The 21,409-nt window shown below is 39.8% G+C and overlaps 1 protein-coding gene across 6 annotated transcripts in view; it reads right to left on the bottom strand.

Annotated features, from left to right (window-relative positions):
* Positions 1-531: 531 nt before the first annotated feature.
* Positions 532-21,409, bottom strand: part of SASH1 (SAM and SH3 domain containing 1) — a 120,218-nt gene continuing 99,340 nt past the window's right edge. For all 6 annotated transcript variants that reach the window (XM_026845467.1, XM_026845471.1, XM_026845466.1 and 3 more), the window contains 8 exons: positions 20,236-20,371; positions 19,064-19,233; positions 17,763-17,972; positions 16,911-17,061; positions 13,327-13,440; positions 5,844-6,982; positions 5,150-5,281; positions 532-4,337 (listed from right to left, as the gene is read on the bottom strand). In XM_026845467.1, coding sequence (XP_026701268.1) covers positions 4,077-4,337; positions 5,150-5,281; positions 5,844-6,982; positions 13,327-13,440; positions 16,911-17,061; positions 17,763-17,972; positions 19,064-19,233; positions 20,236-20,371 — 2,313 coding nt within the window. In that variant the 3' untranslated portion in view covers positions 532-4,076. The remainder of the gene's footprint in view (positions 4,338-5,149; positions 5,282-5,843; positions 6,983-13,326; positions 13,441-16,910; positions 17,062-17,762; positions 17,973-19,063; positions 19,234-20,235; positions 20,372-21,409) is intronic.

The following is a 21,409-nucleotide window of genomic DNA, read 5'->3' on the forward strand; positions in this document are numbered from 1 at the left end:
CCAGGAGTCACAGCCATCCTCTCCAGAATGAGGCACTTTGCCAGTCCAACGAAGCAGAGCTGCATTTCAAAACCAGGTTTGAAAGCCATTTTTTCAGGCAAGAGCTGTAACTACAGCTCCAGAGTGTTATCATCTTACACTCTTCCTCTGGTTACACCAATCTGTAATTATTCCACTGCAAAGTAGAATAGCTCCTGAGGGGAGACCTCTCGCACCCATCACCTCGAGCCCAGCAGCCAGACATTCATGAGTTGCAAGAGACAAAGTTTGGACAGTGATGATCCACGCAAGCACCTTTTGAGGGCTGCTTCTAGTCCTGGATTATCAGGGCTTTTAATATGGGTCTTTTTTAACCTTTTTCTCCTGCTGTAGGTACGTGTTGAGAGTCCTTACAAGGTGAGGAATGACAGGCTTGGAGGGAGAGCACCCGGGATACAAGCAAAGAAATTAAATAGCTGGACACTGCTACCAGAGCAGTAAATAGAAGATCTGTTAGCTAAATAAAAAAAAAAAAAAACAAAACAAAAAAAGAGAGAGACCAAGGAAATTTATTTACTTTTTATCTATGAACAGTATGACATATAATTATAGACAAGTTTTGATACACAGGAAAACCCTTTTGTCAACCATTTTTTTAGCTAAATGAAACAGCACAATAATTTTTACACATTCATATTTTGTTTTTTTCTTTTTTTTTCTTTACAATACACAGCTTTCTTGGGTTGAAGCAAACTGCAGGACATATTGAGTACTGGTATATTACAGCTACTTACATCATTTAAGAACAGCAAATGGAGAAAAATAAGTTATTTAAATATTGATTTCATATACAGAAAGTGCAACTTTGTTAGTTGTTATATAACTTGCTTGACAATTTTGATTCCCCAGAGGATGTCAATTAAAGATAAAAGTGTCTTGGACCAAAAGTATTATTTATTCTAAAAATAATACAGTACAACTGCACAGCTGTGACTTGGTGAATTGACCACTATTGCTGCTCTTAGAGATGACGACCTGTTTGAATAAAGCAATGTTTAATGCTTCTGATCATGCTTCCAGTTTGCATTCAAAGCCAGGCTCATTTAGAGAGCACAGGGAACTGCCGGTGTCATTGCTGCCTGGGTAGTAACAGAGGGTTATCGATCGAAGCTGATGGTTATGATGGCGCTCGGTAATATTTTGGGCTTGCTGCTTCTACTGATAAATAGCTGTTTGAGTTACAAGGTACAATGGATAGATACTTAACATCCTTAGCCTGAGCAGAGCAGATTAGGATTCCAGCAGCAGGTTTCTTATGTGCTTCCCAAGAGTTAATGAGCAAACTTTTGCTTAGAGCACTGAATGCTTGCAAGAAAATGTAAGAGGTTATGGCTCTCACACTGCACTGCCTCACCTGCTTGCGGAATGCCACAGGTCACTGAAACCACAGCAGGGAAGCTCAAACACTGAGAAGCTTAAGGCTCTTTTAGATTAAAATATAAACTAAAACTGTAATTCAAGTAAAACAATAGAGCACAGTCTTAAAAAGAAAAACAAAGCAACTATTAAAACTCACAAATCTCAAACTGCTCACTCTTGTCCTGATTGGTGTGTTTTGGTTTCCCTGGGCTACATAATCATTTAAAAATTATGGATTTACAAAGATTGTTTGGCACATAGGTTCATCTTATTCCCATCATTCTGCTGTTAGTAAGAGAGACAAAAGTAATTAATATGGGAGAGCTTTATTACTTGACTTGCCATCACTGTAACATGAGGAAATGTGTTTCCTTTTCTATTGCATATAGCCAGCGTGGACATTTCCCTTGCTCCAATATAGCTGCTGCCTACTTCTACTCAGTTCTGGCCCCTGCCAGCAATCCCAGGAAGTCTCAATGCTCTTTCCATCTCCTGCTTACTGGTAGTTGCCATGTAAGCCTCAGAGAGGAATGACAGACAAATCATTATTATTAAAAAGACACTTTTTAAACATTTTTTTTTCTTTTTTCTAGATTTTCATCAGCTGTGCAAAACACCTATGCTGCATGTTTCCTGATGCTGTCATATTAGAACATTCTGATTATCCATACACCAAGGAGAACATTCCAGAAACAGATTCAGAGGAGCTTTGCTTGAGAACAGTTACAAGTCACATCAGTGAATTAGTTGCCTTCACAGGATGGTATGCAGTAGACAGTGGTGAAATACATAACAAGGAAAGTAAACCTATCAATTCTACCAGGAGCCAAATGAATTATCATCTGTACTAAAATGCATGGTTCATCTGACTTAAAACACGACCATGAGAGGACCACATATAGTAAGGAATCATGGAGTAACCACAATTTTTCATTCAACAATCAGAGCATTTTATCAGGGAAAGTGTCATTAGCTCAATATGAGGCTGGGATAACTGAGGCACCAAATGGTGAAGTGCCTTGTCTGGTTTCATACAGTAAGCTGTTGTCAGAACTGATATTGGAAACAGCTCACATCCTGGCCTGTGCCAAGGTTTCTATGCTATCTTCCTTTACCTGCCAGAGTAAGTTTGCTCAGTCTTCCATGGAGCGTTTCCACTACAAGAAGCTGAAGGACACACCATATATAGACCCCAAAGAAAAAGCTAGTTATGTGCTATTCATCATAATCTGTATTTGGTATATAAAACGTGTACCCACATAGAAAAATAAAATCTGTCATTAGCCACATATGCCAATGGAATGTTTTACATGAATTTAGGCAGAAAAGTATCATTACATCATGGAAAAATGGCTCACCACATATGCCAGAACAATGCTCTCTTCCAGTGAGAGGTAACATTAACACAGTCATGAGGGATGCCAACTGTTGTAAAATCACACTGTAATTCATAAGACTATATAGGATATTTTTTGTTCATGCAATGGAATTACTGGATCTGATGATTTCTATGGGACGCAATTTGCTTTTTCTATGCATTTTATCTCATTTGCAGAAGCCCACTGTTTGGAATCGATATGGTCAGGATACCAAGTCAAAGCTGCAGCATAATGATTGACAATATAACACAGTACACAGAATATGATTAAAATGAAAAGCAGTTACATATATACAAGGCAGTATATCTTGGAACAGTTTAGTAACAACAGTAAATGCAGACTGTAGTGAACAAGAAGTTAGCCTGACAACCGAAGCCTAGCATAACCCTGCATTTGTAAAAGCATCTCTACAACACAGAAGGTGTTATGATGAGGCATTTTATAGAAGCTACTTCAGCTGGAAATCACCCTAAGTGCAGCTTAAGGGTGACATGTTGAAACAAGGTGGGAAAAATGAATACAGGTAAGTGAACACTAGGTAACTGCTTAAAAGCTTATTTTAAGGCAAATAAAAAGCTGATTGCTAGAAAGCAGTTATAAAAATGACCTCAGCTCTGTACAAACAAAAAGAAGCTTTCTGACTCTCCGTGGGTTAGTTGCATTGGAGTGACAGAGATGGACCATACTGAAAACTAATTCCAGTCCATTAACTTTGGCCTAGCTAAAGGCTTTGTGGCATATTGGGACCTATACCAAGCGACAGCAAAGATGACTGGGGAGCTTTGTGTTTAGCTCTAGACTGCTAAAATAAACAAAAGGCATTTGCCAAACAGCTTCTGCTGGAATTTGCACCTTGGCTTGTACTCATCTTCAGAACTGACTCCAGGTACCTGGAATCTAGATGTACAGAAGACCCCCCAGCCTAAGGTGCTCTCCACAGAAACAGGGCCTATTACTAGTATTACTTTCATGAACTTGAGGAAAGTGTGCAAGGGTCCCTTAATTCTGTGAAGCTGTCTGATTCTCAGGCCAACCCTGTGCACTTTATGAAATAAGAATACTTTACAGGGGAGTGAGGGGGGAGGGAAGTACCACATCTATGTTACCTGGTGGTTGCTTCTCTTCTCCTTCAGTTGCCAGAGACAGCAATAGCAACATTTCATATCCTTTGAAGAAGATATCTGCCTGTCCTGGGAGTCACTTCCTTGATCCCTTTAGCTATGTGAAGTAATTAGAGCAATACTGGTGCAGGAAGAAGCAGTGGATTCTTGACCAGGCAATGCCACACTATGAAGCATGTTAAATTGCCTCTGGATCAAGAGGTTTGAGGAGTCTTGCCGCTGCCAGGAGCTTGCTTACGTGCCTTTCCTCTGTGATGCCAGCTTCTTGAAGGCAAGTTTGTGACAGAGAAGGCACTTTGCTCAGTGTGTTGAATCCTGCTTCTCTGAGCAGGCTGGAATACATAGGTAGACCAATGGAAATCAGCCAGTCAGATACAGAGGTGATAAGTCCTGGGGATACAGGTTTCCGGCAAATTTCAGTGAGCCCTCCACTTGGAATCTGGACAGTAAAGAAAAAAAAAAAAGAAAAGAACCCTTAATGTTAAGCATAACTGCTTGTTTTACAGCAAGTCTTCTTTTGTTTTTTTCTTCCAAACTGGTGGAATTTCATAGCAGATGTTTCTACTTCTCTCATGTCACATTTGTCAGTATGAGAGCAGTGTGGGCTGAAAGACTAAGATCACTTGGCACAGGAGCAACAGCAACAATTTTGGCAATGCAGATGCAGTGGGCAGTATCCAGCTGTTTGGGCGACTGTCATGTACCATTCTGAATTAGTCTGAAATCAGTAAAAAATAACCAGTGACAAGACTTTCCAGGGCTATCCATTTAATTTCTCAGTAAGGCAAGAGAATATCAATTTTGCCTATTACCTCCTCAGACAGATCAAGTGCTCTTATAAAAAGCCATGAAAGCTTTTGACTGTTTCCACTACAGAGGATTGGACAGTAGTATAGTTTAAGAAATGAAAAAGGAGTGTAAAACCTTTCTGATTTCAATACAGAAGTGTTTAATACATGCCACACCTAGTGAGCAAGTCTCTGTTACCACTGCTTGTAGTCTGCTTAGATTTTCAAGACTATTACTGAGTCAAGAGAGCGGGTTGTCCACCCTCAACTACTAACTGTCCTCCTCTGGGACAGCGGGAGGTACCTTCTGTCCCTGTAGTACCCCCACCTATGTTGTAACTGCTGGGTGAACACAGGGAGCACTTTTGTACCAGGACTTTGCTAATATCTCTCTTTACCAGTAGTCAGTCCTTTTTAAAAGTCTGGGCATAAATAAGAAAACTAGGTTTATGAAAATACTCACTGCCATGCGATGCTGTTTTCTCAACTGCTTTACTCTGATTTGGTCCATGTTTGTGGCGACATCCTTTTCTGGCTGGTCTAAGTCTTCAGAGTACCTCTGAACCAAAGCCTCGGGAATGCCACACCGACCATGCTGAGCGTTCCCAACCAGACACAAAGGAGAGAGAATAGATGAAAGAAGTCTATCAATACAGATCAATCGATGCAAACATAGAGAGAAGTGCAGGATGGGAACAAGAAGGAGCTTTCCTCAAGATTCCATGAAAACTGAAAAAGCAATCTGTAAAGGAAGGACTGGACCTTAGGACTTCTTCCTTCCCCAAAAGATCTCCCAATCACTGTGCTATCAGTTCAGATTTTCTTGGAAGCATCTGACTTCCTTTTTCAGCACTACTTCCCCACACTAGCAGAGAAAGTGACATTCCCATGCTCAGTGCCACCAAGGTACTAGTGGCCTTGAAAAAAGGAAGGTTCAGAGTAAGTCTGGGATTTCTCAGTCCCCCCATCACACAAAAGTTACTTTAGGCATAGGGCCTGATAGTAAAGACAAACATAGTTAGAGCATGTCTAACGTCCCAATGATCTTATGGTTTGTCTAGGTTGGTTACTCACAAAATACACAGATACAAAAAATGAAAGACTATCATTTGACAGGACAGTAGAATAAAAATGTTGAAGCGATGTCCTCCACTTACTTTGTCAGAGTATGGTTCTTCAGTAAGATCAATGTCTTCAGACTGCAACTTGCTTTCTATTACCATTTCCAGATCCATTCCCCTGCTACAGGAGACTTTCCTTGCTGAAGCAGGACCTAGCTTTATCACATGCTGCTGAACACTAGCAGTCTCTGGGAGCTCCGAGAGCCAGGGTGGCAGTGGGCTAGGAGGGGTACTGGGCTCCTGTTCAGAAGATGTCCTATGGACAGGTACTCCGTGACAATCAATGGGAGTGGATGAACCGGTCTTTTTTACTGGCAAACACGGTGCTTCTAGACTTGAGTGGCTCCCACTTGCAGTCATGGGAGGATGATATAATCCATTAGAAAGGCGTTCTCGGCATTTTTTGGCAGGGACAGGTGGTGGCTGAGAAGGATTTTTTGGTTGCATTCTTGCTTCATTTGTGCCTTTTTGCTCAGCTTCTAGACCTCCCTTGAGGACTGGAGCATAATCAGCCCGTGCAAGGTCATGAAAGCCTTTACTTTGTATTTCCAGAGGCGTCCTTGTTGCAAGATGCGTCACTAAGGCAGGCTGAGCTTCACAGTTTTTCAGGGGGAATGGAGCAGGCTTTCCACCTGCAATCTCCATTACAGAACATTCCAATTCCTTAGCTCTTCCCTTCTGAGAACTAGTAGCTCCTTTACCCTGCTTAGCCATCAAGTCATCTACCATACAGCTGCCTCCATGAGACTGAGGCAGCAGGGCAGAGCCAGTTGCCTTTTTTGCTATATCCAGTGAATCCTGAGGAACAGAACCAACTTCCTTGCTAGCATCCTGTAGGCTAGGATTGGATTCGCCCTGGAGATCATCCAGCGAGTGAGATCTTGGCCATGCATCTACACCCTGGGGGCCATCCAGAGTTTCATAGCTCCGACAGACAGCAACTGGTAAACTTCTACGGTTCTTCTTCAGACCCATAACAGCTGGAGGTTTGACGGAGCTCTTCAGAGCACGATGTGCACAACCCAACCGGCTTTCTTTTTCTCCTTGCTGTAGAGTTTCTATTGACTTGCTCAGTGGAAGCGTAGGATAATTTGATAGCTGGCTTCTGCTGAAGTCCTTAAAGCTATGCTCACTCGCTGATTTTGAGGGCAGAAGACAGGTCCTTCGAGTTTTACCTAGAAGCAAATAAAACACAATCCACCATTAAAAAAAAAAATTAAAAATCCACAGTGTAAATAACAGTTCATCTAAATGCCTTCAAAACAAAATTACTTTCTCTCTTTTCATTAATTCTAAATGTACAAGAACTCAGCGCCATTTTAAGAATTTGTGAGCTTCAGAGTTATTAATAACGAACTGGTAAATGTGACCACCTAAGGAAAATAAATTTAGAATACTTAATATACTTCCTACTCCACAATTTACAGAGATTTGAGGTTTAGCTCATGTAAACCTTTTTCAGTTAGAACTGATATCCTATACCCATTATATGGATTGGTTTAACCTCACACAGAAATAACTGAAAAGACCTACCAATTCTTTCTACTTTTCTAATTTGTTTAGGATATCAATAATTATGCTTACCTTCTAATGAAGTTTACCAGATTGTTCTGGAAAGCTTTCGGCTTTTTTAAAATCCTGTTTGTTCATCTTAATTACAAAGTATGCCAATAGCATCATCTTTTAAATCAGCAGCAAACTATTTGCAATGGCAAACCAGAGAGCAAAAAAGTGTTGGAAGTCTGGCTTTGCATCAGTCCCTCTGTAAAGTTACTTTTAGGGACAGCAGAGTTTTATGGAAAAAGGTCTTACACTATGAGATGGAGAAGTGTTTCAAAAGGGAGTTTCACATGCGACTGATCTTAAGTGTTATTCTCATGTCACGGTGTTTTATTGAAGTGGAAGGCCTTCAATAAAATGACAAGAGATGTGGTGTTTTATTATAATCACTTAAGACAAAATGACATGAATCAGTATGAACCACATGTTCTTTGTAAGCCTCGTTTTATATTTTTATGAGATATTCGTCACTGATTTTAAGCAGTGAAGTCCATCAAAACTGCGTGACAAAACTCTGATCAAAGAGACTGAGCTCATTAGAGTATTCAGTATTAGTATTCAGTATATAGTATTCAGTAGTATGAAATACAAGGTCATTTCTCAAATACCGCATATTTTAAAAAAAATTTTCAATTTAACAAGATAGAAGTAAATTTGTCTCAAAGCAGACGACCTCTCAGAATGACAGCACATCCTGAACACTTACTGTTTTCAGGGTGACACGGATCCTTTCCCCCATGTACAGTAAGCTTTCTAAAAGCAGGATAGATAAATAAAGCTCGGAATTTCTTTTTCCAACAGAAAAAAAACCTGAACAACCATGACCAAAAAACCCCAAACCAACAGATTTGGCTAAATGCTATCAAAAGTCTGTAATAATAAGCAGTTAATAGCTGCCAATTAAAGGTCAAGTTACTTTTAGAGATCTGAGTAATTTTGCTAACTTCATAAGAACTAAATTAATCTGGTGTACTTGTAAGCAATAGGTGATTTCTCTCATACAGTTTGCCTTCAAAGCTTTATCCTGAAAGCAGGTCAGTGTTTGGCTTTTGAATAATATACACTGATTGCTTTGAATATGAACGAAGGAACCTGTTTTAACCTAAAAGAGAAATAGCTTGCTTCCTCTCTTGCCTCTTTCTCTGCTCAAGAGTTAAAAAAACCAAAGTATCTGGAAAACTAGCAAAGAATATGGAGATTACATTTAAAGAGAAATAAGGAAAGCATTCCCCTCAAAATAAAAGTTTTTTATGTTTACCGGTATGATAGTAAGATTATTCCACCTAAAATCAAGGTGTGCCTAGGAGGATGAGTGCAAGCATATAGGAACTCCTTTCTCATAAGCTGTATGGTTCACAGTTTGACTCAAGCTAAATACTACCGTTTTCCTAAAATGCTAATAAAGACATATCACACATTAAGTTGGCTCTCTTGTTACTACCTTGAGTTCAGGTAGCTCAGAGAAGTAGCAGTAAGACTTCTCTGCCTGCACCTTTCCATGGAGCTAGGCCACTGTGTTCTGAAAATAATTTACAACCACATTAAAAAGACATGTGTAAGAAATGTTACATTAATTTTTTAGTGCCTTTAGGCACTAATGTCAATACGTAATGAGTATGGAAAGGAGTGTTCTCTTTTCATTATTCATATTTGCTAGTACGTGTCTGACTTGTGCAGTAATTCACCATATTGTCTGGGGCTTGTTGTCAGAGCTCACATAACAAAATCCATGTACCTTCTATTCAATCTGAAATATTGATTAGGGGTTACACTGGTTTTAGGAAAGCACATTCAGGAACTTCAACACTGAAAGAAAAGTTGTGAGAAATGCTACTACTACTGTGCAATATAAGCTCTTACTGAGGCCAAGGGTATCTAGTAAACATTTCATTTTTTTAGGAATGGAGTATGTCTGTGTAAAGCCAATAGCCTGGGAATGGAAAAAAAAAGAAGAAATGGGGAATAGGAAAAGGAAGAAGTAAAACCCAAGAAAGACGAGAAAAGAAAAATTTTGGGAAAATAATAAAATCTTTAGTACATTGCAGCTCTGTTTTGAATAAAAATACAAATGTACAGAGAATGGAAGAAGTTAAAAACATTTGGTCTATAAAATATATAACCAAGCATGCAATCTTTAAGCTCTCTGCTTCAAAACAGTTTCAAAAAAGTGCTGGGTTTAATGCTACTGTTTTGTACAAAGGACAGGGGTTCAGAATGTTATTTCTCATACATAGATTTAAGTCAAGAGCAGTATCAGGAGGGTAGCTGTGATTTCTCTTTTCATAGCTATTCCTTCCCTCCTCCTGACTGCCAGGTGTAACTTCATTATGCTTCTGAGACATTATGAAAGGTAGTATTTCCTGAAAACAGACTTTTAAACATGCTTTTAAGTTATTTTCATAAAGTGGAGACCTATATAAACAGTGTCCACAAATGTAACATTCCCTCCCAACTTCAGGGGAAAAAAAAAAAAAAAAAAAAGAAGAAAAAACCTGCAAGGGTTAAAACTGTATAGCTAGTAAGGTTTAAAACTCATTTTTAATGTTAGCATTTTTGACAATTCATTTTTATGATTCCCTGGCACAGTTAAATAGTCTAATGCCTTTCATAGTGCTGCCAACCACAGTAGGATCTCTGATTTAAATGTGTGCAGAAGGACACAGGTGTCTGGGTGAAAACTAAGATAACAAAGGTGGTCCTTATACAAAGTGAATGGAAAGTTCATACTGTTTCCAGGTTCTGTTCCAGCTACAGACACACTTCAATTCTTTTGTTTAATGTTACAGTGCAGTTTTTGTTAAGACAAAGCACTGTCCACCTCTCACAATGCTTCTTGTTATCAGAACACAGAGAAGGAACCTTTCAATTCTCTGTCATCACCTGCCTCAAAAGAAAGGAGATTATCTTGGGGAATGTTTCCAAAGGCACCACAGCTACAGCAACGGATTTTCATTGATTCTCTTAGTACTTTTTCCTGTATGGAAGGTAGTTCTTGGAAATTTAAAACCAGAAACAGAATGCATTCAGTGGCCTGTCCAGATGCCAGATTTTATTAACTTAATTTTGGCATTGCTTTCTGTGGCTATATTTCGCATGCATTTCAAACAGCGCTGCTGACACAACAAAGATGATGGCATGGCAGATAATCCTAGCCTCATTGCTTTTTTTACTGATTACAAACTAGTAGAAATGCACATGACATTAGGCAGTGTAACCACCTGTTCTGGTGCTCCCTTTTCTGACTAATTAGCACTGAACGCTTAAGTGCTTAGGATGCCCACTTGGCACTGTGGAAATCTGGGCTTTGATTTCTGCACAAATCAGAGAACACCCTTATCCCATCAAGTATGGTTTGTCTGCTTCTTCAGCTCTGCACATTGCATGTGCAATGCTGATCTCGTCACATCCCTTCTCTCCTTAAAAAAACCTATGCAGTACAACAAGAAAAGGTTCAAAGAGGCCAGGCATGATCATGGACATGAATGACCTATAAAGAATAATTAACAGGCCTTCTCAGACTAGAAAAGAGGTGACTTGGGAAGGAGTATGAGAGAGGTCTATACACAGGCACTGTTAGGTATGGAGGTTCTAAGGAAGACCACGAATGTTTGTAGAGAGAAACAGTTCTAGGAAAATGGATGAATGCCAGGAAACAGTACCCAATTTTTGAAGTCCTTAAGTCCTTAAATAAGAGTACCCTGGGAACCATCAAATATGTTTGCTCTGTTCCTATACCATTCTCTAGCTTTCTGCTTTTTGCCAGTCCTGTGAGAACTAGATGTTTCCAAATGCATCTCAGACAGATGATGCTTGCATGCAAAACAAGCCCAATAACTGCACCATTGTCAGAAGTCTAAAGGAGAGCTTGATCTCTCTCTCTGCCTTGTTTCAAACCAAGACTGGACTATATGGAATAATGGTCTGATCATGGGTGGTTGCTTTTTGCTCTTACATTCTTCCTGTCTAACACCAAACAGGTCACAAATGGTATGTTCCTTGCTCTCCGTAAACTGGAATAAAATCACAGTGCTGCTTAAGTACATTGTGGATACCTATGAGACTACCCAAGTATTTCTGCAGTGGGACCCTGAGCAGTACTGTAAGAGATATATCTGTACCACTGCCATAGTACATAGCAAATCATTTTTTAGCCAAAACGTAAGAGTAGCTCTGAAATCTTGAGCTGATGCCAAAAGGTCAAATATCACCCCAAAACAGGACACTATACTAGTCATCAAAATAATATGTATAACCATTCCCCAGAAAATCTGAAGACCAATTTCTTCTCAAAATGCATTTCCCCTTTATGAAGTGCAGTTTATTATTGCTGATCTGCACATTATGATGTTTACACTAGATAAATGATTATCCTTATTTTAACTGATGAGAATCCAACATATTTTGAAAACCATATGCATATAAACAACTACGGTCCATGAACTTTGCAAAGAAGGTAGAGCACAGTTCAGATTAACCAGCCTTGACAAAATCTCTGAATGAATCCCACACCAAATGTTCTTTTCATAATGTTTTTCAAAACAAGCACTAAATGCATTTGTGAGCAAAAATGATGCAGAAGTGCAGCAAGCCATACATGAAAAGCAATATAAAAATCATCAGTGCTATTACACATTCTGCAAAACTCAGAAATATTAGTTCAAATGTAACAGTAAGTATCCAAGCAGACAGGCAATGACAATTGCTTTCTATGGATTTTATTATACTGTTAAAATAAGGAAAATGTACAGGCAGCAATTTAACTTCAGTGCTACAGCTATCATTATGATGGCACTTAGAGATAAAAAGGAAAGAAGATTGTCACATATGCCATATATTTAGTTATGATTACATTCCAGCATGCTACTGTATGGGGATTCATAGTCAAGAAAAAAAATCCTCTCTGCTTTCAGGAATTTAGTATATTGCCAATTTCAGGCATTCAGCTTCAAAGCAAATTGCAATTTTCTTCAATAAATGGTCATTTCTGAGTGGCAGACTGACAGAAAATGCACATACTATGAGAAAGATCTTCAGCTCATATTTTTAACTAGAAAAATGGCCACTACAAGGGTTGTATGGCATCTCTATTTATTCTGTACTTGGTTTTCTGTTTATGCTGAATGTTAGCGAGACGAAACCAGGCAGCCTGAGGCCAAGTCATGGCTCAGGTGCTTAGAGTGATAATGCCAAACTCACACCAGTTTAATGTATTTCAATATTTCATCCCTAATGACAAGTTTACACCATCCCTTAAGTAAAGCATGCTCAGTCAACACAGTGACCTGATTTCTTCAGAATAGAGAGAGCAATCTCAATTATCATCTCTCTTAGTAATCTTTCAGTGCATCACCTTTCACTGATGCAAGATAAAGTAAGGAGAACTGATATAATCAGCATTTTTTTCATAGTTTGTTTCCTTGCCAACTTCAGAATTAATTTCATTGGCTTCTGATCAGAGGAAAATGCAACATACAACCTAAGCAAGCACAAAAATATGGCCTAAAACAGAGAACATTTTTTCTAAACAGTTTTTGTATGGGTTTAGAAGAAATCCTCCTAATCTCAGTGCAGTTCAGTGACTACATCACTGCAGTTGTCCCTTAGACATGGGCTTTGGAGTGTAAGTAGTGACAAGCCTCATGAGGTGCAGTTGCATGAGAACATGATAGGGAGTGGAGAAGACAGGGAATGGCAGTGAGAGTGCCTGTTACCTTAGGGATCACAAAAGAAAGATGATTTGTGAAATGTGATCTGTTTCCTACCAATGCAAATAAGTAAATTAGAAACAGTAGCAATGAAAACCAATGGCTTAAGCCAAGAAGGAAAAGCAGTCAGAGCAAAGGAAAAAGTCAAGTACGAAGTAGGTTGTGTTATCTAGGAACAGGAGCAGAAAGTATATGAAGTTATCTACTGAAAAAAGGCTGCAGGGGATTATAAGGCTCATTGCTGTCACCATTACCATTCTCCAGGTTTTCACTGCTTTCGTAGCAGCCAGAATCCCGAGGAGAGCATCCGGTTAGGCCTTGGCCTTCAATGAGAAGTTTCTCCTGAGATCCTGACTGGTCGCTGTTACCTAGAGGATGTGAGAATACAGTGAAAAACAGGCAAACAGAAATTCTGGCTGAACTTCTCAACCTTCCATTTCCAACACCACTATCCTGTGTGTCCAAAGAAGGACAATGAAGCTGGTGAAGGGTCTAGAGCATGAGTCTTATGAGAAGCGGCTGAGGGAACTGGGGCTGTTTAGCCTGTAAAAAAGGAGGTTGAAGGGAGACCTCATGGCCCTCTACAACTGCCTGAAAAGAGTTTGTAGCGAGGTGGGTGACAGTCTCTTCTCCCAAGTAACAAGCAATAGGACTAGAAGAAACGGCCTCAAGTTGCATCAGGGGAGGTTTAGATTGGACACTAGGAAAATTTCCTCACCGAAAGGATTGTTAAGCACTGGAACAGGCTGCCAAGGTAAGTGGTTGAGTCACCATCACTGGAGGTATTAAAAAGATGTGTAGATGTGGTGCCTGGGGACACGGTTTAGTGGTGGACAGGGCAGCACTAGGTTAAAGGTTGGACTTGATCATCTTAAAGATCTTTTCCAACCTAAACGACTCTATGATTCTGTGTTCTTCCCTGTTGTATTAATTGTATCAGAACACTGTTTTAGAAAAGAGTGAGCACTAGAAACACAGCCATCACAAATGTTGGAAACATTCCTCCTGTTTGGTGAAGGATTAAGCAACAGGCCTCATCACAAGTGCGAGGGAGCAGTGTGGCACATAATGAAAGCAGAATGGACCGCGTGTGCGCCTCAGCTGCCTTGGGGCCAAGTCCTGCAACTTACAATCATGGAAATATATTTAAAATGATGGTGTCCAAGTGTAGTGCTAGTCTGAATAATAGGCCCTCAAACAAAGTTGACCTCTTGATGAACCTTACAACCAAATGTTATCCATTATCAGTATCTGCTAATTAGTAAAATCTGTATTACCATTAGCATTTATTAATTAGTATCTGATTGTTAATGAAATACGTATGCTCACTAGTGAAAGATGTAGCTTAGGCAAAATGTAAGCAGTAGTGAGGATGAAATGTTGTGAGAATGTGTATCCAACTTCCCTTGTTTAGCCTTGTTCAAGGCTGAGAACTGAAGTATTTGGCCTTGTTAGAAACTCCCTTTGTTCTCCTCCCCTGAGCCCTGGCCAGGTTTTGGGTGGAATCCAACAGGAGGATGAAATCAGATGTTTCCGCTCAAAGAAAAGTGCAAGTCATTCTGGCTTGCTGATTTTTGGTATATAAGGCTGGACCCATTCGCAGTGACTTTGGACGCCTCACCTACGGGTGGACACACCACACAGGATTTCCCCCTTGCCGGGACTGGCTCTCCAAACCCTCGCTGTAACCGGGGCTCCCCAGCCACTGCGGGTCTGGACGTTGGTAACGTATGCAAGAGGATGCACCTTTCTTAATCACTATTCTCCCTGTCACTTGCTTGTTCTTATTTTTTGCAATTAACTGTATATAGTAATAATTAAGCACACTATTCTGTATTTACTTATTGCTTATTTTCTGTATTATTTGCTTATATCCTTTAATTATTAACAGTAAAATAATGCTACTCTTTTCACTCTGGTGTCTCAGTTTAATCAGCATCCTTGATCAGCAAAACATCAAGTTCTTTATAAGACTTAAAGAAAACCCCAATACCCATAACAAAAAGCACTAAAAAGAACTAAATCAAGAAAAAAAAAAAAATCCTAACCCTGACCTACTTTCCAGAAGGGACCAAGAGGAAGAATCAGGAGTGGATCTGGCAAAGTTAAATACTGTCCCCTAATGAAGGGAGAAGGGACGAGGGAGAGACTAGTGGTAAAAATTCCTGCCTTCCTTGGTCTGTGCAAAGAGCCAACACTCAAGTATGGTCCATTCAGGCTGCATAGGCTGGATTCCAGGAACTCACCCAGAACGTTTGGTCAGAAATCATATTTTGTAAAGAAATCTGGAGCTGAAGATACAGAAAACCAACTTCATTGTGCAAGGATACAGTTTACGCTGCCTTTTTTTTTTCCCCTGCAATAAAATGTCAGAAATGGCTATTCTAATTCCTATTCTCAGCACATGAAATGTAATTATGGGGTGGAACTAAGTGCTGTTGCCCCTCCCAGGTTCCAGCTGTCTGGTTCCCACTTCTCTTTCTCGTCATCACCCTGACTTGGAGCTGGAATTTATACTTTCCAACCACATCACATAGTTCTTCAAGTTTTCAGATGAAAATTGAAAGGCTCTAAAAAAACCCCTATTCAGGGAAGTGAGCATTCTAAATAGGTCTTCAAATCATGAAGATCATATTAGGTGACAAAAAGCTACTCTAAGTGAAAAAAATGTAATTCTGCAACTGAGGTTTTATTCAGAGCTTGAAGAGGGCAGAGAAAGTGTGGGTGCCTCTTTGGGAATAGAATGAACAAGAAAGCTACATGTCAGTGAAAGCTCAGGCCACGCAGGACTGTCTAGAGATACTAACCACACACCTCTAACAAAATTAAACACTGCCTACTTAATAAGCAGCTGTTTAAATTGCTGCTACGGCAGTTTAAGCTAAAACATAAGATTCTGCACAGAAGCAACTGAGTAAGCCCTCACACAATCCATTCCACTGATCTTGCTTGGTGGGATGCTAAACTTCTGCTCATGCTTAGGAACGAAGGGGAAATTCAGTACTATCTTAAGTTGCTGCAAGTAAGTATTGAGCACATCTAAATTCCTGTCTCAAGGTACACTTGGTTTTCAAATAATTCTACTCTACCATGACTACTGTGTGGGTGGCACAGCCCCACTTCCTCCTGTGCAGCAGAGACACCACTGAACTTGATTGCCATGGCTTACTCTGCTTTCCCTCATTTTTGCAACCACTTGCCTGACACCATCTGTACAATGGGCAGAATTGCACTGCTGTGCCTTAGATAGTTGGGTCGCTGTCTTTCACTCTTTGCACTTGACTGATATATTTTCTCCCTTTGAAAAAATCAGTGGTGTCGTGTGTACAACCTGAAGTTACCTGTACAATCCAGCAATTCACAGTCCAAGAATCACGTGCATGTGTAGGTAAAGTAAGAGAAAGTTTAATTCACATTACCCTTCTCCACAGCCCTCTGTGCTTTGATCTTTTTTGTACCCTTGATAACCCCAGTTTTTTCCCTCTAGTCTAGAAGTTTCTTCTTTCCTATTCTCCATGCCTCACCTTGGGTAGGTTTTGAGTAGGTTATCTCAGGATTTATTCCTGAGATATTTTAAAGGTTACACGTTGTACACGTGACATCACTTGAATAAGCTGTGTAGTGGGGCTTACATGAACAAAAGAATTCCAGCAGAACAAACACAAGTCTTAAGTCACTCCTCGCAAATCTACATGTTGTTACACAGGATTACTCCGGAAATAACTAGATTAGGGAAAAAAAGGGATCAAAATCCTGAAACCAGTTTTTTGCTTTAAGGAATTCATAAGGTTCTTGGCAGAGCTCTAGTAAAACCGAAAACCTCAAACATCCCACGTACTATCATATTCCTGTAGAAGTTCCACTGCTGTGAGGAGAACGGCTCTGTGCTCAGGATCTCGGATGTTCAGTTCATCCAAATCTTCTTCTTCCAAAAGCTTAAAGGTATCCAGATCTTCATAACCATTGAACAGAAAAGTAGGCATGTGCTCCTGCATAAAGGAGAGAAACAAAAAAGAAAAAAAAAGAGCTATAAGACAACACATTTATTCAACTTATTTTGTCAATAAAGATACTAGAAGAGATTTTCACAACCAGCAAAAAAAGCAGTAGCTTAGCAAATGCAAACCACTGTATAACAGCAAAATTAGAGGATTATAGCTTGTATAAACATTGCTCAGAGTTCAGGAAGGTAGTTGTGCCAGAACTAGAATGCTGTACATATTTTTGTATTTGGGATACACTGTATTAAAAGGCCTGGGCAGCACGCTATCCAGATGCACAGCTCTGTATGAAGGCAGTAGTACAAAGGGTGAATGACAGACGCACCCGTTTATCCCTAGCTCTTCTGAACAGAAACATGGAAATAAACTTCCTCTTTAAAGACAGGATAACTATTGTTATTTTACACTTTTTGCTTGCTCTTGAAGTGCGTTAGCTAGTAGCCATACTACGCAATGATTTACGGTCTCTGAGTGCACACAACCTGCAGCCTGCAGCACTTCATCAAGCCTGACAGGTAGTTCTGCCTGGCCTCAGCTATTTCACTCTGCAGTTAAGATGCGATTCTGCTATGTGGTGTCGCAGTTCCTAGGATTATGAATCTGGTGTGCTGCTTTCAAAATTAGTAACTCCAAAGGTGTGGTCTCCTTCCCACAAGCAAAACTGAAGGGTAAACAGAGAGAATTTGGACCTTTAAGTTGATGCGATCCAAGAGATCCTCAACTGACTTGGGCTGGGGTGGTCTGCTTTTCCGGCGTCTCCTGGTGGGCCGCTTCGGCTTCTCTTCCTCTTCATTTAACACGTCCACATAGATAAATTTGAAAGTGCCAACTTTGTTGTTCAACAGGCCCATCCAAGTGCCCATGGGAGGCTTGCTGATGATATCAATGATGTCACCTTTCTGCGGACCAAAGAAGCAAGAAAGCTGTTTAGACATGCTTTCTGATGGATATTCAAGCAAACACACACACTTTCTCTTAGATTTTTGTGTACACAGAATGGACAACGCTCTTCAGTTTTCCAAAGGTTAAACACAGCTCTTGCAAAATCTGATTATGCTTGTTTTATAAATGGAAGAAAAGGGAATTGACAGGCCTAAGACCACAGAGCAAGTTAACAAAAGAATGGACCCAAACTGCCCAGATTCACAGACCCGCTTATATCCCAGTAGTGCATCACCGCTGTTTTATACAAATGTCTCTAAGCTGTGCAGCTACCTGAAACTGGTGTAAATAAGAACATGCTCAGTGTTATATGGGCACAATCTCACATCAGATCTCCTGAGGAAAGGAGGCCTATGCACAAGTAACTGTGCAACACTTGCTTTTCGTAATGTGCTCCTGACCGTAACAAAGAACTAGACAAGCAACGAGTTTTGTATCCTTTAAGAGATTACCTTACATACATCTGCTTTAATAGGAATCAGCTGCCCTTGGAATTTTAAGTAACAAATGTAAGGAGTCAGATAGTTTGAATTCAATACAGCACAACCAAAAATAATAAAAGCTGATATCCACAAAAATTAAAGGAGGGGGGCGACAACTCACGGTCAGTAAAGTAATTCAATATTAACTCAAAACAAGCTACATTAACAGAAATTCCTTTAACAGACACTACATGCAGGCGCATTCATATTTCTTTCAGTGATTTTGAAAATAATTCATTGTGGCAGGTAATTTATTTTTCCAATCTTTCAAACAAAGCCCTTGTAAAATGAAAATTAATTTGTAGCACATTTTTGTCTTTCCAGAAGCTAAAGACTCAAGTGTCTTTCCCTGGATGTGGGGAAATACTACTACTTATGTTCTATAACATCTTCCTATAACTCAAGAAAACCTTAAATGTAGCAGAACAAGACCGGTTAAAGGGCTTCAAAAAGATACATGCAAACTCATTAAAAGACTAAGAATTGTATAGCTCTGGGAAAGAGCTCTTAATTAAGAATTTGCCAAAATAAATGTTTGACCCCTTAAAAACAGATATAGCTGGTACCTTGAGCTTCAGAGAGTCTGTATCATAAGGACTTGGAGTAAAATCAGTGTGAACCCTGGCTCTTCCACAAAAAGGTCCTCTGTAAGGAGGCTCTTCATCATCACCATCTTCCGATTTCACACTCTCCCTGTTGCTGGTTGAGGAATCTGTTGTGCTCACTGTCTGACCACCTGTGTGAGAGACATAGTATCAGGACACAGAAAAAGAATCTCTTTGTGAAAAAGATTCAGAAACAGAGGCAAGACAGGAAACAGGTCTTTCTACAAAACAGGGTAATCAAAGTTAAAAGTCCTTAAATGCTGCTATTTCTTACATACACATGTGATGGGAGAGTTAGTTTATCTAATTTGCACTCCTGTTTTCTCATATTCAGTTCCTCAGTATTTAACTAGTGTCTTATCTATGCTACATCACAGCAGATGTCATGTTTCTGGGAAGTTTTGTCCACAAAAAAGCATAGTGGTATGAGTTAAAAACAGCTCCAAATCCTGCATGAGGGTTCCAGAATTCCCCTCATGCAGAAATTTTGTTTGGTGGCAACTCTTTTTGTTGATATTAAAAAAAAAAAAAAAAGAGTGTATGATTTTCAGAACACACTTCCAGTTATTTAAAAATGGAGCTTTCTCTTCATTTTTTTCCCCCCAATATGTTCTTGGTTTCTACTGGTTGGTAATTCATAGTGAAGCAAGTTCACACCATATCTGTGTCCCACTTAAGCTCTGTTTTGTGTAGAGACAATCTTAACCAGAGAGGTTTTAAATAATACTCCTCTAAATAGTTAATGAGAGAACCTCAAGGTCTCTCTGAAGGGGGTGTGGGAAGCCCATCAGGAGTGCCCAGGAGAAATCTAGTATAAAGATAAGCCTGTTTACTACCGGCCAAGGATTGTAATTCTCACTCCATTCATTTCTATTATAATAGCAGGACCCAGCAGACCCAGCCAGAAAGTAGGATTTCACTTTTTCAGGGCTGCGTATAAGCACAAAGCAAAAAAGATTGTGTCTGCACCAAAGAGCTTACGGTTCCTTTGTGAACCTTTAATGACTAACCCGTCAGCCTTTCTACTTTTTAACCACCGCTTCTGCTTTGACTTTCTCTGATTCTGCTTACTGTGGTGATCTCTGCTCCCTGAAGCCACAGAAATGGAGCAACTCAATTACATGCAAACTTACTCATTGAGCTCTGACCGCTTAAGGAACTCCTCAGGCTCTCTACTGAGCCACCAGCTTTCAGCTTGGGTTTGTCCAGGGAGTCAGTGTCTGGTGGTGGTGACTGTGGAGAACCCGGCATGATCCCAGGGCTGGACTCCTGAAAGGCATTGAATCATTTCGGTTTGGTAAGAGAACACAGACACTGACAGGAGCTTCTCGTTCATCTCCAAGGAAAGAGATCCTGTTTTCTTGCTCTTTATAAGACAGGATGAAATCTTCTGTGTTTAACTGCTTATTTAGTGGTACTCAGCTGTGGCAGAAACCCCACTTTATTAGGCATGATAGTGGGGCCAGGAGCAAACAGTCCAGTCTGAAAAAGCTAGCAGTGTAAGCAGAAGGAAACATTACACAAAACCCCCAATTCAAAGGTTTTAATGACACATGACACTTTTGCCAGGGGTACTTGCAAAACAGCTAAAACAAATTCAGCTTTCTGAATCGGGATTTTGTACAAAGATGAATACAAACAAATCAGACAATGCAAGTGAGACAGATAGTAATGTACTTTTTTTTTTCCCAGTGAATTGTTGATATCTTTGCTCAGCTATCTTGAAAAAAAACAAACCCAAGAATTAACCAGAAAATGTAGCATGTGCATAGTATAAATACTTAAACATAAATGCATAAATATAAAAAGATTTTGCTACATGTGCAATAGGTGAGGCAATTTCTCTTTTCATTCATTCAAGCATTGCTGGAACTCAAAAAGGGTCTTTGCTAAATTGAAATTCTGTCAGCCTCTGTGAAACACAGTTAAAGCAAAGTGGCTGATACTTGTGGCCAGAATAGCTTTTGCTTGGTTTTCTGAATGCAGAGTTACTGGCACATAGTTTGAGTCACAATTCTAGAAAGGTACAAATATTCTAAAATGACTGTGACAAGAAGTTTGAAAACAAAAGAATGGTAGCTTGCATACAAGAAGAATTTTAGTAGAGATGTGTGGTCATAAAACTTTTAGATGAAAGCTATTATTTACATGCTGCAGAATCATCACCAAAAAAAAGTCATCCCAGCATATGACTTCAGAGGTCAAGTCAATCTTGGAGAGAGCTAGAGAGCAGAAGTATTGCTAACTCACTGTAAACTGATTTCTCAAAGTATCCCTTTCTTAAGGCAGAGTTTGCAGAGGAGTACT

The sequence above is a fragment of the Athene cunicularia genome (genome assembly GCF_003259725.1).
Source record: "Athene cunicularia isolate RWA chromosome 3 unlocalized genomic scaffold, athCun1 chr3_part1, whole genome shotgun sequence".
NCBI lineage: Eukaryota > Metazoa > Chordata > Aves > Strigiformes > Strigidae > Athene > Athene cunicularia.